Source organism: Cherax quadricarinatus, chromosome 97 (genome assembly GCF_038502225.1).
Source record: "Cherax quadricarinatus isolate ZL_2023a chromosome 97, ASM3850222v1, whole genome shotgun sequence".
NCBI lineage: Eukaryota > Metazoa > Arthropoda > Malacostraca > Decapoda > Parastacidae > Cherax > Cherax quadricarinatus.
Genome location: NC_091388.1, coordinates 4,710,224 through 4,724,002, shown reverse-complemented (window position 1 = coordinate 4,724,002; position 13,779 = coordinate 4,710,224). Strand labels below are relative to the sequence as shown.

Sequence of the window (13,779 nt, the reverse complement as noted above, 5' to 3'; positions counted from 1 at the left end):
AAGGACTTACTGTATTGATTTACTGCTACGAAATTTCTGTCCTCTCTCTCTCTGACGCAAACATTCTACTGTTGGTTTTCAATTTTCAGATTACCAATACAGGTGCTCCTTGACTTACAATGGCTGAACTTATGATATTATAACTTTACCATAGTTTAACTATACAATATTTCAACCTTACAATGGTTCAACTTACAATATTTCAACTTTACAATGGAGCAGCAACAATTACTTTGCTGATGAAACTTAAGATAATTACCCAGCATGAAGGCAGCAAGTCCCTAACTTGTATTCATTTACTGACTTTTCAATACCGGTATTTATTTAGTTACAGTAATTTGTTTATTGACTTATTCAGTGACAGTAGTTCTTTATTGACTTATTTACTTAGCATATCATATTCATATTCGACTTATGATATTTTTGACTTACGATGGGTTCACTGGACGTAACCCCATTTTAAGTCGCGGAACACCTGTACTCTATAAAAGAGCGGAAGAGAAGGCATGCCTACACAGTTACAAGTGATCAAAATTGCGAAGGAAGATGGGCACCGAGATGCAGCAAGGCACTTTGGGCTCACCCCTATAAAGAAAACAGTATGTAACATCCAACACCCAAGGATCTTAGAATAAACCTCAGAGACCTATGGAGATCATAGAAATAGCAGGGCTTGATATAGAATTTAATAGATAAGAAGCTTTAATATGACCCAATAGTGGATAGGCCTATGGAGACCAGAGAAATAGCGGAGTTTAATATAGAATTTAATAGATAAGAAGTTTTAATATGACCCAAGAGTGGATAGGCCTATGGAGACCAAGGAAATAGTGGGGTTTAATATAGATTGGAATAGATAAGAAGCTTTAAAATAACCCAACAGTGGGGATGCCTATGGAGACCAAGTAAAAATTTTTTTCTTTCCAGAAAATGCCTGCCAAAAATAGGGTACGCCTTACATGCCGGAAACTACAGTAATCACGCCATTCTTTTACCTCAATAAAATATTCAATTTTATATATGTGGAGTCACATGATTGGGTTATGTTTAATATTTCCCCAATCATAGGACTAATACACAATGATGTGAGCTATAACTGTGTGAATAATCAAGTGTGTCTGGACAAGCAATAGGTGACTAAAGCATTTAAAACTGTTTAGCTTGTTTAATCAAGAGTGAGTGAGCAAGCAACTAGTGAATGTAGCAAATATATCAAGCAGCAACAATCCACACAAGCGCTACCACTCACTTTTCTAGTTTCTAGCGATCCGTCGGACACTGACTCCCGTCTTTGGGTTCGCCTCTTCAACTTGCCTACTTCCGTGGGCGAGGACGACTCCACCACCTGCCCCTCCAGTACCTGTGGGTACTGCTTCTTCAACAGGGTAAGACCTTCGATGAAATAAGGCCCATAGAGGTCACCAAGCTTACAAGAATGACTATAGTTTTTGCATAATGAGCAATACCAGGAGGTATCTTTAGAGAAGGCATCATAGTTGTTGTGTAGGGTGCTGTTGTAACCCACTTTGGCAGTCTTTTGTTTAGCTTCAATCTTGCAGTAGAACTGGATACTGGTTTTGCGCACGGTTTTCTCCTGTTCATCCTCGTCTCTGTGAGGAGCGTTGACAATTACTTCCCTACTCCTAGTTTTGTCCAATCGGATGAACGGACCTCGTCTCTCGTACGTTTCCCCTTTTCTTCTCCCATCCTCGTTCTTTTTTCTCAATTCCGAGTCGTCGTTTCTCGACTTGCTACAGCTTTTCACTTTCCCCTTAATGACTTTCCCTTTCTTGGCACTGGAAGTGTCAGTTTTCCCTTTCTTACCTCTGTCTTTCTTAAGTCCCTTTTGTTTAGCAGGTCCTTTACCATGCTTAAGAGTTGTTGGCACAAAGTCATTACAACCACCACTATCACTAGCCATACTAAGAAGGTTACCTAAACTACCACTTCCTCTACTCTCACAACCACTGGAATCACCATCGTCCTCTCTATAGTCGTTACCATCACTGTCTCCCCCCTCGTCACTTTCTGCCATGCTGTCGAAGTTGTCCAGGTCCTTGGGGACGTAGTCCTCATCTTCACTCTCCTCGTCCTCCATGTTGAGAAGCATCAGTAGGTCATTCATCTCGTTTTCGTCCATTTTCCTGGGAGGACGAGACGACCGCTTGGGACGTTTCTCTATATAACTCTCCTCCGTAGCTGCGGGAATATTGGAAGCAGTCTCTTCCAAAAATTTGGCAATATTCTCTACTGTTTCTGCATCCACGTCCACATCCGTGCCCTGAGGAACCTCCAGAGCATCTGGAGGAGGAGCTGCCAAAGCATCCGGAGGAGGAGCTGCCATACTGGACGACTCTAGGGTATTTAGGTTAATACTGGGTTCAGTAACAGCGCTTACTTCTAAACTGTTGAATGTACATAATACTTCAAGGTCATCGGACGCTTGCGTGGGCAAACTTGTGGGTTTTGATTTTCTTTCTATAGGTTCGGATAACACATCCGGGACTTTGGTCTGTACAATGGGGGTTTCCAAGCCTGCATTTCCAGACTCTGCTTTTGTATCCTCGATCGATACTATTGTATCCTGTATTTCCGATTTTGAAGTCTGTGTTTCACACTTTCCACTCGGAATATCGGATTTTGTATCTGATGCCTCATTATCTGCACCCTTCCCCTCATTATTCGTATTCTTCCCCTCTTTATCGGCACCTTTGGCATCACTGTCTGTACCTTTGGCCTCGTTATTTACAACTTGGTCTTCCGACGGTGTATTTTGGGTTTCAAATTTCAGGGTCGGAATTTCGGATTTCAGGGCCTGAATTTCACATTTCTCAGCCTGAATTTTGGATTTTTTCTCCCGTGTTTCAGATTTCTTGGCTTCGGTTTCAGATTTTTCTTCGTGGGATTCAGGTTTCTTGTCCTGGGTTTCAATTTCAATTTTCAAATCTTGAACTTCAGCCTGGTTTTCGTGGTTCTCAGCTTTCCTGTCATGGGCTTCAGAGCTACCATCTTGCACTTCAGAGCTGCTGTCTCGAACTTCAGGTATTCCATCTTGGCCTTCGAACTTTCCATTTTGTGCTTCGAACTTTTCCTCCTGGGCTCCGGACTTTCTGTCAAGTGCTTCCACTTTTCTCTCCTGGCTTTCAGACTTTCCATCATTGATTTCTGTCTTGACGTCATGGGATTCAGACTTGGCATCTTGCTTGGCACTCGTCCTCCTGGTTCTCAATCTCCGCCCTCGGGATTCCAACTCCTCTGTTTGTCCTATCACAGTTGTATTTTCGCCTATGGAATTCTGACAAGATAAATCAGGAGCATCGGGAATGTCATCTGCAGCTGTGAGGTTACTTTGTACAAGGTGATAGTCGGCACTTCGTTTTGTTCGGCTCTTGCGTTGGTTGCCGTCGTGTTTGGCGACGTCTCTGACTGGGGATGAAGGCTCACTTGTGCTCGATTCCTGGATAAGAGCTCGGTCCTTAAAATAGGAACTCTCACCTTCCACGGTTGTCCCGCTGCAGTGTGTGTTCTCCTGGTGTGCATCTTCAGGTACTGTGTCATAGTGTTCTGTTGTGTGTGGAAGCACTGTGGGTTCTTGACTAACTTCATCCTTCATTTGGGTGCATTTAACCTTAGGAGACTTGCCTGGTTTCTTTTTCTTGCCTTTGCCTCTCCCCTTTGCTCTGTTTTTACTTCCCGCTGGTTTTGTAGGTGGGCATCTTATTTCCGCTGCTCCTGAATCCAACACACACTCTAACACTATGTCTGGAGTTTTGGTAATTTTATTCACACAATCTACCTTTAAGCTTATATCACACTTGCTTGGAGACTCTTCAGGATGGGCAAGACGGTCCAGTGGCGGTTTTTTCCCATTTTCTTGCATGAGAAGTGTCTGTGTTTCGTCGGTGTTTGTCTGCTGGTCGGGAAGGAGTTGGTCACCGCTTCTCCGGCCTCTCTTTCTAATTCTGCTGCTCGGGGAACCTAACCCATTGACTGGTTGTGACAAGGTAGCTGCCAAGGCTAAAGCTTTCTCGTCCTTGTCGTCTCTGTTTTGTGCACCATCCAAGATGAGCCCTGAGAACGACGTGTTGTTTTTTAAGTTGCCCGATGGTGATGACCTAAGATTAGAGTCCGTGGACTCATTACCCTTGGCAGTGAGAAGTTCCTGGTTGTCTCTTGTCTTGTTCCTCCTGCTGCTTCTTCTGGGAGACACCACATGTGCATCTGTTTTGGCTGCATTATCTACAGGTGGTGCATCACCACTTTGAGAATCTTGTGTAAGAATGTCTACAGACAGTGGGATTATTTTACCTATGTCTACACTGCTTTCTTGAAGAAGGCTGACCGTTGTACTTTCTGATGATGACATCTCGGCCAGAGTTTTTGATAAATCTTTGACCGGCGGGGAGATACCTCGAAGCCATTCCTTATTTCTTTCCGACATGGGGCTACGAGAACTAGAAAAGAACTTTGGTGACCTGGGAGACTTGGCATGGGGTTCTCTAGGCCTGGGGCTGATGCTTGATTTTGCTATCTCCAGTGGAGACCTAGCATTTTTTTTAAGACCACTTCCTTTCTTCCGCCCGCGTTTCCCCTTCTTGCCGCGGCCGACGCCGTCGCTGTCAGTGTCATTGAAGTCATAAACATCGGGGCTGCAGGAAGATGGGGTAATGGGTGGTGGTCCAGGAACTCTTAAATCTGGCTCAGTAATAAGTGTTGTGTCCACATGCAGTGGTTCAGTAACACTTGCAAAGTCTTGAGAGAGGGGCACTAACTGCCTCCCTCTGCCTCTGCTGACTCCACGGAGGACGCCACGGCCACGCCTCCCTACCATGGGAGAGTTAGATGATGACTTACTCTGCGAGTCATCTGTGGTAAGTATCGGAGGGGTGATGGGAGGTTCAATGGGAGTCTGCTGCTCTGGGCTAGGATTACTCTCTCCGTCAACCTTATCTCTAATATCTTTGGACCTGCGACCTTTCTTTTTGAGAGGGGTCGCATCAGGCGAGGAATCCTCGTTCATTTCCAACACTGGATCCGTGCCATCTTCCACATAAGACACTGCTCTTTTCTGTCTGGTTCTCCTTTTAGTATCACCGCACTCTTCCAGCGGCCCATCGCACTGATATTCCATCTCCGTCACTGACTCACTTTCCGATTTTCTTTTCCTGTTGTTTTTCCTTACGTTATCAAATATTTCATTATCACCATTGAAATATTCTTGATCGTTCTTGCCTAGAGTTTTATGTACACTGTTATCAACCTCACAATTTTCTGCGCTCACGTTTAACAAAAGATTGTTACTACTGCTACCACTAACACTCTTTACTTCGTCCTCACTGGCTGCCCTAACACCATTTATAGGGTTGCTATCTATGCTAGCACTTAAAGTGTGTGTGGCACTTTCCTCCGCAGACAGGGAAACACCTATACTCGCTATATTTTCCACTCCATCACTCCGTCCTACCTCACTAATTGTACTGGTACCCGACGCATCACCAACACTCGCCGTATCATTTTCTAAATACCTCGGAGAACATCTACGCTTTTTAACGGGCGCTGTGGTACCCTCTACAGGAGCATTATTAGTCCTTATACTATTTATATCAACTTCTTGCTGGGTTATTTGCAACTGGGTAAGGGATCTTTGGGGTTCTTGTATGGGATAGGTTTCAGGTTCCTTAGGGTGGGGTTCAAGGAGATCCGTTCGGACTTGTAACTGTTGTAGCGGCTGAGGGGGCACATCCACCTTTCCTGATGGTGGAGTATGGGTCATCTGTAGTAACTGATTAGCGTTCAGGTGAGCAGCTAAGAACGGATGCGCAAGGGCATGACTCATGGCTTGACTCATACCCTGATTTGAAAATGCCTCCCTGGGTATTGGTAGCCGTAGGGCAGGGTCAGCCGGTGAATTACTCCGGAGTGAATCATGCGGTGAATCCCTGCGTTCCACGGTGTTTCTCGTTAGCAAGACGTCAAATCCCTGAGAATCGTCCGAGCTGGAATCTCCACCTCCGCCTGCTGCTCCTTCAGGCTGCGCCGTAATGGGATATATGACGCTCTGTCGCCGGGGTTGCTCCTGTTTCCGCCGGTGTCTGGTCTTCTGGTCACCCTCGCTCTCGCTTCCACTCTGCACTCGGCGGCTGTCGCTGCTTCCATCGATGCAGCCGTCAACACTGGCGACCTCATTAGCCTCTTTCAGTTTTGCTGGATTGCACAGCACCTCCTGGTTGATGCCAGGCGGTAGATGGTGCGATCGCGTTCTATCAGGAGACGGTTGAGGGTCATCATGTCGTGTGTCTGCGGGGACGGTAGTGCTATGTTTCCTGTCTTGCGGCGACACCTGCTGAATACGGGGAGCGCCATGTAGCGCCAGGCCCTCTCCATTAAGTCCAGCCGTAGCTGCTGTTACTAGTGCTGCTGCTGCTTGCTGTTGCTGTTGTAGTTGCAGTTGTTGGTGCTGCTGTTGTTGCTGGAGCTGCTGCTGCTGTTGATGTTGATGTTGTTGTTGTTGTTGTTGTTGTTGTTGTTGTTGTTGTTGTTGTTGTTGTTGTTGTTGTTGTTGATGTTGTTGCTGATGTTGTTGTTGTTGATGTTGTTGCTGATGTTGGTGTTGCTGTTGTTGTAGCTGTTGCTGATGTTGCTGCTGTTGTTGATGTTGTTGATGCCGTCTTTGTTGCTGTTGCTGTTGTTGCTGTTGCTGTTGGTGATGCGTAGTGAGTGGTGCAGCAGCATGTAAGGCAGCCGGGTTAATTGAAGACGGCGTGGGTAGCGCCCCCAGGGCCGCAGCAGCCGCTGCGTACTGTCGGGCAGCCAATAGGCTGCGGTACACCGTGGCTGCATCACCGCCGCTGGCCACTAGCTGCTGCAGAGATGCCAGCGCCGAGCCTACACCAGGCGCCATCCCCGGCGGTAGAGGCGGTGTGGCCTTGGTCTCCCCCTTGCTGGGCACGCGCCGTCCCTCACCCCGGCTGTCGGTCCGGGGCTCAGCACGGCCGTCCACTTGACCTTCGCCATATCCGCTGTACCCATACAGCCGCATGTCGCTCCCGCCACCTGTAATAATTATCATATTAAAAATATATATAAAATCAATAGACAGTGAATAAATATTGGATGAATGCTGAATAAAAATTGAACATCGAAAAAATTACAGATCAATACAGAACATAAATTCACAAAACCATGACTGGAACAATACACAAATAACCCGCACATAGGACAGAGAAATGTATGGCAATGTTTTGATCCAACTTGGTCCATTAGTCTATTATTTTTCATCATTTGTCTATACTGATAATAATAATAATAATAATAATAATAATAATAATAATAATAATAATAATAATATAATAATAATAATGATAATATTGATGATAATACACGTAATAAAATTGATAATACAGTGGTACCTCGAGTTTCGAACATCTTTCATTCCAGAATGCTGTTCAAAAACAAATACCAAACGACTTTGTTCCCACGAGGAATAATGTAAATTACATTAGTCCATTTCAGACCCCCAAAAATACACTTACAAACGCACTTACACAAATACATACACTTACGTAACTGTTCGAGTTGGGAGCAGTTCGAAACTTGGGGTACCACTGTGTTATTAATAATAATAATACTTATATAAATAAATGGCATAAGTATCCAAGGCTAGACTGGACACTGCCATTTATTTGTGAATGGTCTCACAATACTTTCTGCCTTTTAACCCTTAAATGGTCCAAACGTATATACAGTGGACCCCCGGTTAACGAACTTTTTTCATTCCAGTAGTATGTTCAGGTGCCAGTACTCACCGAATTTGTTCCCATAAGGAATATTGTGAAGTAGATTAGTCCATTTCAGACCCCCAAACATACACGTACAAACGCACTTACATAAAAACACTTACATAATTGGTCGCATTGGGAGCTGATCGTTATGCGGGGGTCCACTGTATACGTTTTTTCAACATTTGAAAATATGTAAAAAAATGTACATCATCTTTTGTTTTTTTTACATTTGAAAATGTGTAAAAAAAACTTATCTACATTTTTTTTGTAATATTTGAAAATATGTAAAAAAAACATAGATCTACTTTTGGAGCACTACCAATATGAACGTCGATCTATTTGGACCGTTTAAGGGTTAAAGAAGATTTGGTTACAGTTTACGGTACTAAAGGAGCTTTCATTTTAAAGCCTCTTACAATACCTTTTATCCTTTAAAAGAACATTTCAATACAGTTAAGAACATTTATTAAAGGAGCTTTTATTTCTAAAGCCTTTTACTATACCTTTCATCCTTTAGCCCATAAACGGTCCAAGCAGATCTACGTTCACATGTGTAGCGCTACAAAAGTAGATCTACATTTTTTTTACATATTTTCAAATATATATAAAAAAAAAAGATCTACGTTTTTTTTACACATTTTCAAATGTAAAAAAACAAAAAGAAGATCTACTTTTTTTACATACTTTCAAATGTTGAAAAAACGTATACAGTGGAACCTCAAAAATCGAACTGCTCCCAACACGACCAATTATGTAAGTGTATTTTTGTAAGTGCTTTTATAAGTACAGTGGACCCCCGCTTAACGATCACCTCCAAATGCGACCAATTATGTAAGTGTATTTATGTAAGTGCGTTTGTACGTGTATGTTTGGGGGTCTGAAATGGACTAATCTACTTCACAATATTCCTTATGGGAATAAATTCGGTCAGTACTGGCACCTGAACATACTTATGGAGTGAAAAAATATCGTTAACCGGGGGTCCACTGTATATTTTTGAGGGTCTGAAATGGACTAATCTAATTTACATTATTCCTGATGGGAATAAATTCATTCGGTAAAGGCACTCGAACAGCCTTCTGGACCGAAGAAAGTTCGATATTTGAGGTTCCACTGTAAATACGTTTGGACCATTTACGGGTTAACCCTCTAAGGGACCCGTCCCATAGTTTTACGGCTCTGAAGCCAGAGTCCAAGCCACTGTACTACACCATGAGCTCAGTTCACTCAGATAAGCTGCGAGTGGTAAGTTTGGGACAAGATATGGGAGAGTGGGTACATGGTACGTGTGCACCATATAAAACAAATCCTGCAACACACAGTGCATGAGAAAAAACTGCGATAGTGTTTTTGGATTAAAACCGAGTTTGCAGTGTATTTTCGTATGGTTTTTATGGTTGTATTCACAGCTTCTTGGTCTCATTTGATAGAATGGAAGATATATTACAGAAATAGAGATAATTTTGATTGGTTATAGTACTCAAAATAACTTGAAATTGAGCTCAAAGTAGTGGAAACGCTCAATTTTTGCCGACGTTCAAGAGTAAACAAATCACATCACGCGTCCAATACATGTCAGCTGGTGGGTCTAATGTGCGTTCACGAATGCATTGATATTATTTATACAATTATTACAATAATTGCAAAGCAGTAAATATTCTATTTTTTGGTGTGAATAAAAATTCTTTATGCAAATAAAAAATCAAAACGGAATTCATATGCAAATCCTGAAAATGGAACTAATAAACAGAGGAAATGTTATTTTAGTGCCAGGAATGTCTGCATTGTTTATTCTGGACCCTATTTTGAAATTGGAATATTTTGACTGTGTGAAATTGGCCAAATTATCAATATCTGACCACTTTATTGGGTAGTTGAAATAGTTGATCGGGCAATTTCTTGTGCTCAATAGATAAAATGGAACACATATTAGCAAAATAGCTAAGAATTTGGTCTAATGGAATAATATAATTGGCCGAAAGTAAGACTCAAAGTGGGCAAAATCACCAATGTGTAAATATTGACAGCACAGCAAAATTCACAAAAGTGTAATTTTGTAAATTTTTGACGAAATTTCATACTTTTTGTTTTATTACCTTCAGAAAAAAATTCTCTACCATTTCACAAGAAAAAATAAACATTTTTTTTTAAATTCTTGAAACCTGCGGAGAATTTTCAGATTAGTGGTCTGGACTCTCAAATGGTTAAAAGAATATTTGTATACATTTTAGGACATTTATTAAAAGAGTTTTTATTTCTAAAGCCTTACAAAATATCTTTTAAAAACACTTAGGTACAGTTCAGGGCATTAATGGAACTATTTGGACACGACTGATTCATGAAGGACTGTCGATGTCCTTCAAAGGTGCAATGCCGACTTTATATACATCCTGACCTTAACCCTTAAACTGTAGTGCTCCAAAAGTGGATCTATATTTTTTTACATATTTTCAAATACAGTGGAACCTCAAATATCGAACTTTCTTCGGTCCAGAAGGCTGTTCGAGTGCCTTTACTGAATGAATTTATTCCCATCAGGAATAATGTAAATTAGATTAGTCCATTTCAGACCCTCAAAAATACACTTATAAAAGCACTTACAAAAATACACTTACATAATTGGTTGTGTTGGGAGCAGTTCAATTTTTGAGGTTCCACTGTATAACAAAAAGAAAGGTAGATCAAAGTTTTTTTACACGTTTTCAAATGTGAAAAAAAAAAAAAAGGTTACGTTTCTTTACATACTATCAAATGTTGAAAAAACGTAGATCTACGTTTGGACAGTTTAACCCTTTGAGGGTTTCGGGCATATTAGTACGGCTTACGACCCAGGGTTTTTGACGTACTAGTACGCCTAAATTCTGGCGCCCTCAAATCTAGTGGGAGAAAGCTGGTAGGCCTTCATATGAAAGAATGGGTCTATGTGGTCAGTGCGCACAGTATAAAAAAAATCCTGCAGCACACAGTGCATAATGAGAAAAAAAAAACTTTGACCGTTTTTTTGGAATAAAACAGCGACTTTGCACTGTATTTTCGTATGGTATTTATTGTTGTATTCTAGTTTTCTTGGTCTCATTTTATAGAATGGAAGACATATTACAGAAATTGAGATGATTTTGACTGGTTTTACAATGAAAAGTACCTTGAAATTGAGCTCAAAGTAGCACAAATGTTCGATTTTTACTAAATTTCAAAAGTAAACAAATCGTGCCAATGGTCCAATACACGTCAACTGGTGAGTCTAATATTCTTTCACAAGTGCGCCAATAATATTTATACCATTTTTTACACTAATGCAGTAGTCTGCATAACAGTAAATCTTATATTTTTTGTGAGAATAAAAATTCAAAGTGGAAAGCAAAAGAATATAAGAGGGGCCTTGAGACATGACTAATGACCAGAGAAAATGTCATTTTAGTGCCAGGAATGTCTTTCTTGTTTATTCTGGACCCTATTTGGAAATTGGCATCTTTTGAAATTTGTATGAAATTGGCAAAATTGCTAAATTCTGACCACTGTACTGGATAGTTGAATTTCATAAATGGGTGGTTTCTTGCACCCATTCGATAGAAAAAATGGAGTTCTAGCGAAATATTCATGTTTTTTGTCAACTAGTACAGTGGAATTGGCCGAAAATGAGGCTCAAAGTGGGCAAAATCGCCGATGCGTAAATATCCCCGAGACCGCTAACTTCGCGAGAGCATAATTCCGTAAGTTTTCCATCAAATTTCAAACTTTTGTTGTCCTTATGATCGGGAAAAGATTCTCTATCTTTTCATAAGAGAAAATTATTATTTTTTTTTTTAAATTTGGCCGACCCTGAGAACGAGTTTCGGAGAGGGCCTGTCGACCCTCAAAGGGTTAAGGGTTAAACTGTCCAATTGTAGATCTACATTCATGTGCGTAGGATTCCGAACGTAGATCTACATTGTATTTTACAACTCAGGCACAATAGGCCTGAGTTGCCTAGACATAAGAGTATGGGTCTGTGCACTCAGTGTGCGCAGTATGACAAAATTCGGAGACGCCGAGAAAAATGCGCTCAGCATTTTAAACAAACAAAAAAAAAAAATTTTTCCCAAAATATTCAGAAAGCTACGCAAGTGAACGTAAATCTACGTTTGGACAGTTTAAGGGTTAAGGTAACTTTATTTTTCAGCATCATCAGTGTGAGAATACCATGTAAAGGTGCTCCTTGCTTTACCATGGTTTGTTATGTGATATTTTGACTTTACAATGGTTCAACCTATGATATTTCCACTTTACAATGGTTCAAGTTACAATATTTCAACTTTACAATGGTTCACATACAATATTTCAACTACAATGGTTCAATTTACAATATTTCAACTTTACAATGGTGCGGCAATAATTACTTTGGAGATGAAACTTAAGATAATTACCCAACATGAAGACAGTAAGTCCCTAACTTGTATTCATTTACTGACTTTTCAATACCGGTATTTACTTACAGTAATTATTTGTTTGCTGACTTATTGATTTAGCATATTGCATTTGATTTACAATATTTACAACTTACAATATTTACAATTTACGATATTTACAACTTACAATTTTTTAAGTTACGATGAGTCCATTGGAACATAACCCCTTATGGTACTCTACATAGGGGTGCTTTTCAATACAGTGAGCCCACCATTTATACCCTTATGGTACTTTAAGTGCGACTAACCTTGCCAGGCAGTGCTGAACCCAGGATAATTGTTGTACTGTAGCGACCTGCTCAGCTCCCCCCAGAGCGCGGCGTTGCCGGCGGCCGGTGTTCCTCCATGACTAGCACCGCCGCCACCACCGCTGTTACCCCCGGGGGCGGCCACCCCGGCCCCGCCATCCACCCGCTCACGCCCACCTCGCTCCGCGCCCCCGCCATCGTTATTAAACGCTGAAACGTAAAAATTTTTACTAATACTCGCTTAACAATTACTTAGCTTTATCTAAACACAGTAAACATCATAATATCTACAGTAAACATTGTAATATCTATATACAGTAAACATTGTCTAGATCTAATATTACAATAAACATTGTCTGTAATATCTACAGTAAACACTTGTCTTTAACCCTTAAATGGTCCAAACGTATATATACGTTTTTTCAACATCTGAAAGTATGTAAAAAGTGTAGATCTTTTTTGTTTTACATGTGAAAACGTGTAAAAAAACTTTTATCTACATTTTTTTTTGTTATATTTGAAAATATGTAAAAAAAAAAAGTAGATCAACTTTTGTAGCTACGAATTTGAACGTCAATCTGTTTGGACTGTTTAAGGGTTAGAGTACATGGTAATAAATTGAGAGTACACAGTACTAAATAGAGTACACAGTACTGAACACAAAGAACATGGTACTAGAGTACACAGTGCTAAACAGAGTACATGGTACTGAACATGGTATTGGTACATGGTATTGAACAGAGTACACAGTGCCAAACAATACATGGTACTAAACACAGACTACAGAGTACTTACTTGCAAACTGGTTCAGCGCTGTAGCATATTGCGCAAAGTTCCTCTGTCTGTCTGCCATTTTGTGTCCTGAAAGAACGAGGACGTCATTATTGCCTAAAATAACCAACGAATGGACGACTGTTTATAAATACAGCGACAAAATACGACAAAACTGATTGGTCAGTCCGATGCATGCATGCTGCTGGCCTTTGTAACTGAATGATATTAAAAGTAAGTTAGGCTATCCATATGTTGTGGTAAAGATTGTTATTATTATTACTATTATTATTGTTATTGTTATTACAGGCAGGCCCCATTTTATGGTGATTTGCTTTACAGTTTCACTTTACAGCACTCTGCACTACAGTGCTTCACTTTACAGCACTGTATTCATCAGACGCTTATATATAAGAACACCAGTGCAACTGACACAACATTTTAGCCATGGTAGTTGCTGTTCAATGGTGGGTTGTAGTACATCACTGCTATCATCACCTTTGAACCCCTAGTTTGATGAGTTCCTGTAGACAG

The 13,779-nt window shown here is 40.9% G+C and overlaps 1 protein-coding gene across 7 annotated transcripts in view; it reads right to left on the bottom strand.

Annotated features, from left to right (window-relative positions):
- LOC128705032 (uncharacterized) overlaps positions 1 to 13,779 on the bottom strand; it is a 73,322-nt gene that overhangs the window by 48,889 nt on the left and 10,654 nt on the right. For all 7 annotated transcript variants that reach the window (XM_053800286.2, XM_053800283.2, XM_053800285.2 and 4 more), the window contains 3 exons: positions 13,270 to 13,335; positions 12,475 to 12,684; positions 1,250 to 7,053 (listed from right to left, as the gene is read on the bottom strand). In XM_053800286.2, the coding sequence (XP_053656261.1) occupies positions 1,250 to 7,053; positions 12,475 to 12,684; positions 13,270 to 13,327 (6,072 nt within the window). In that variant the 5' untranslated portion in view covers positions 13,328 to 13,335. The remainder of the gene's footprint in view (positions 1 to 1,249; positions 7,054 to 12,474; positions 12,685 to 13,269; positions 13,336 to 13,779) is intronic.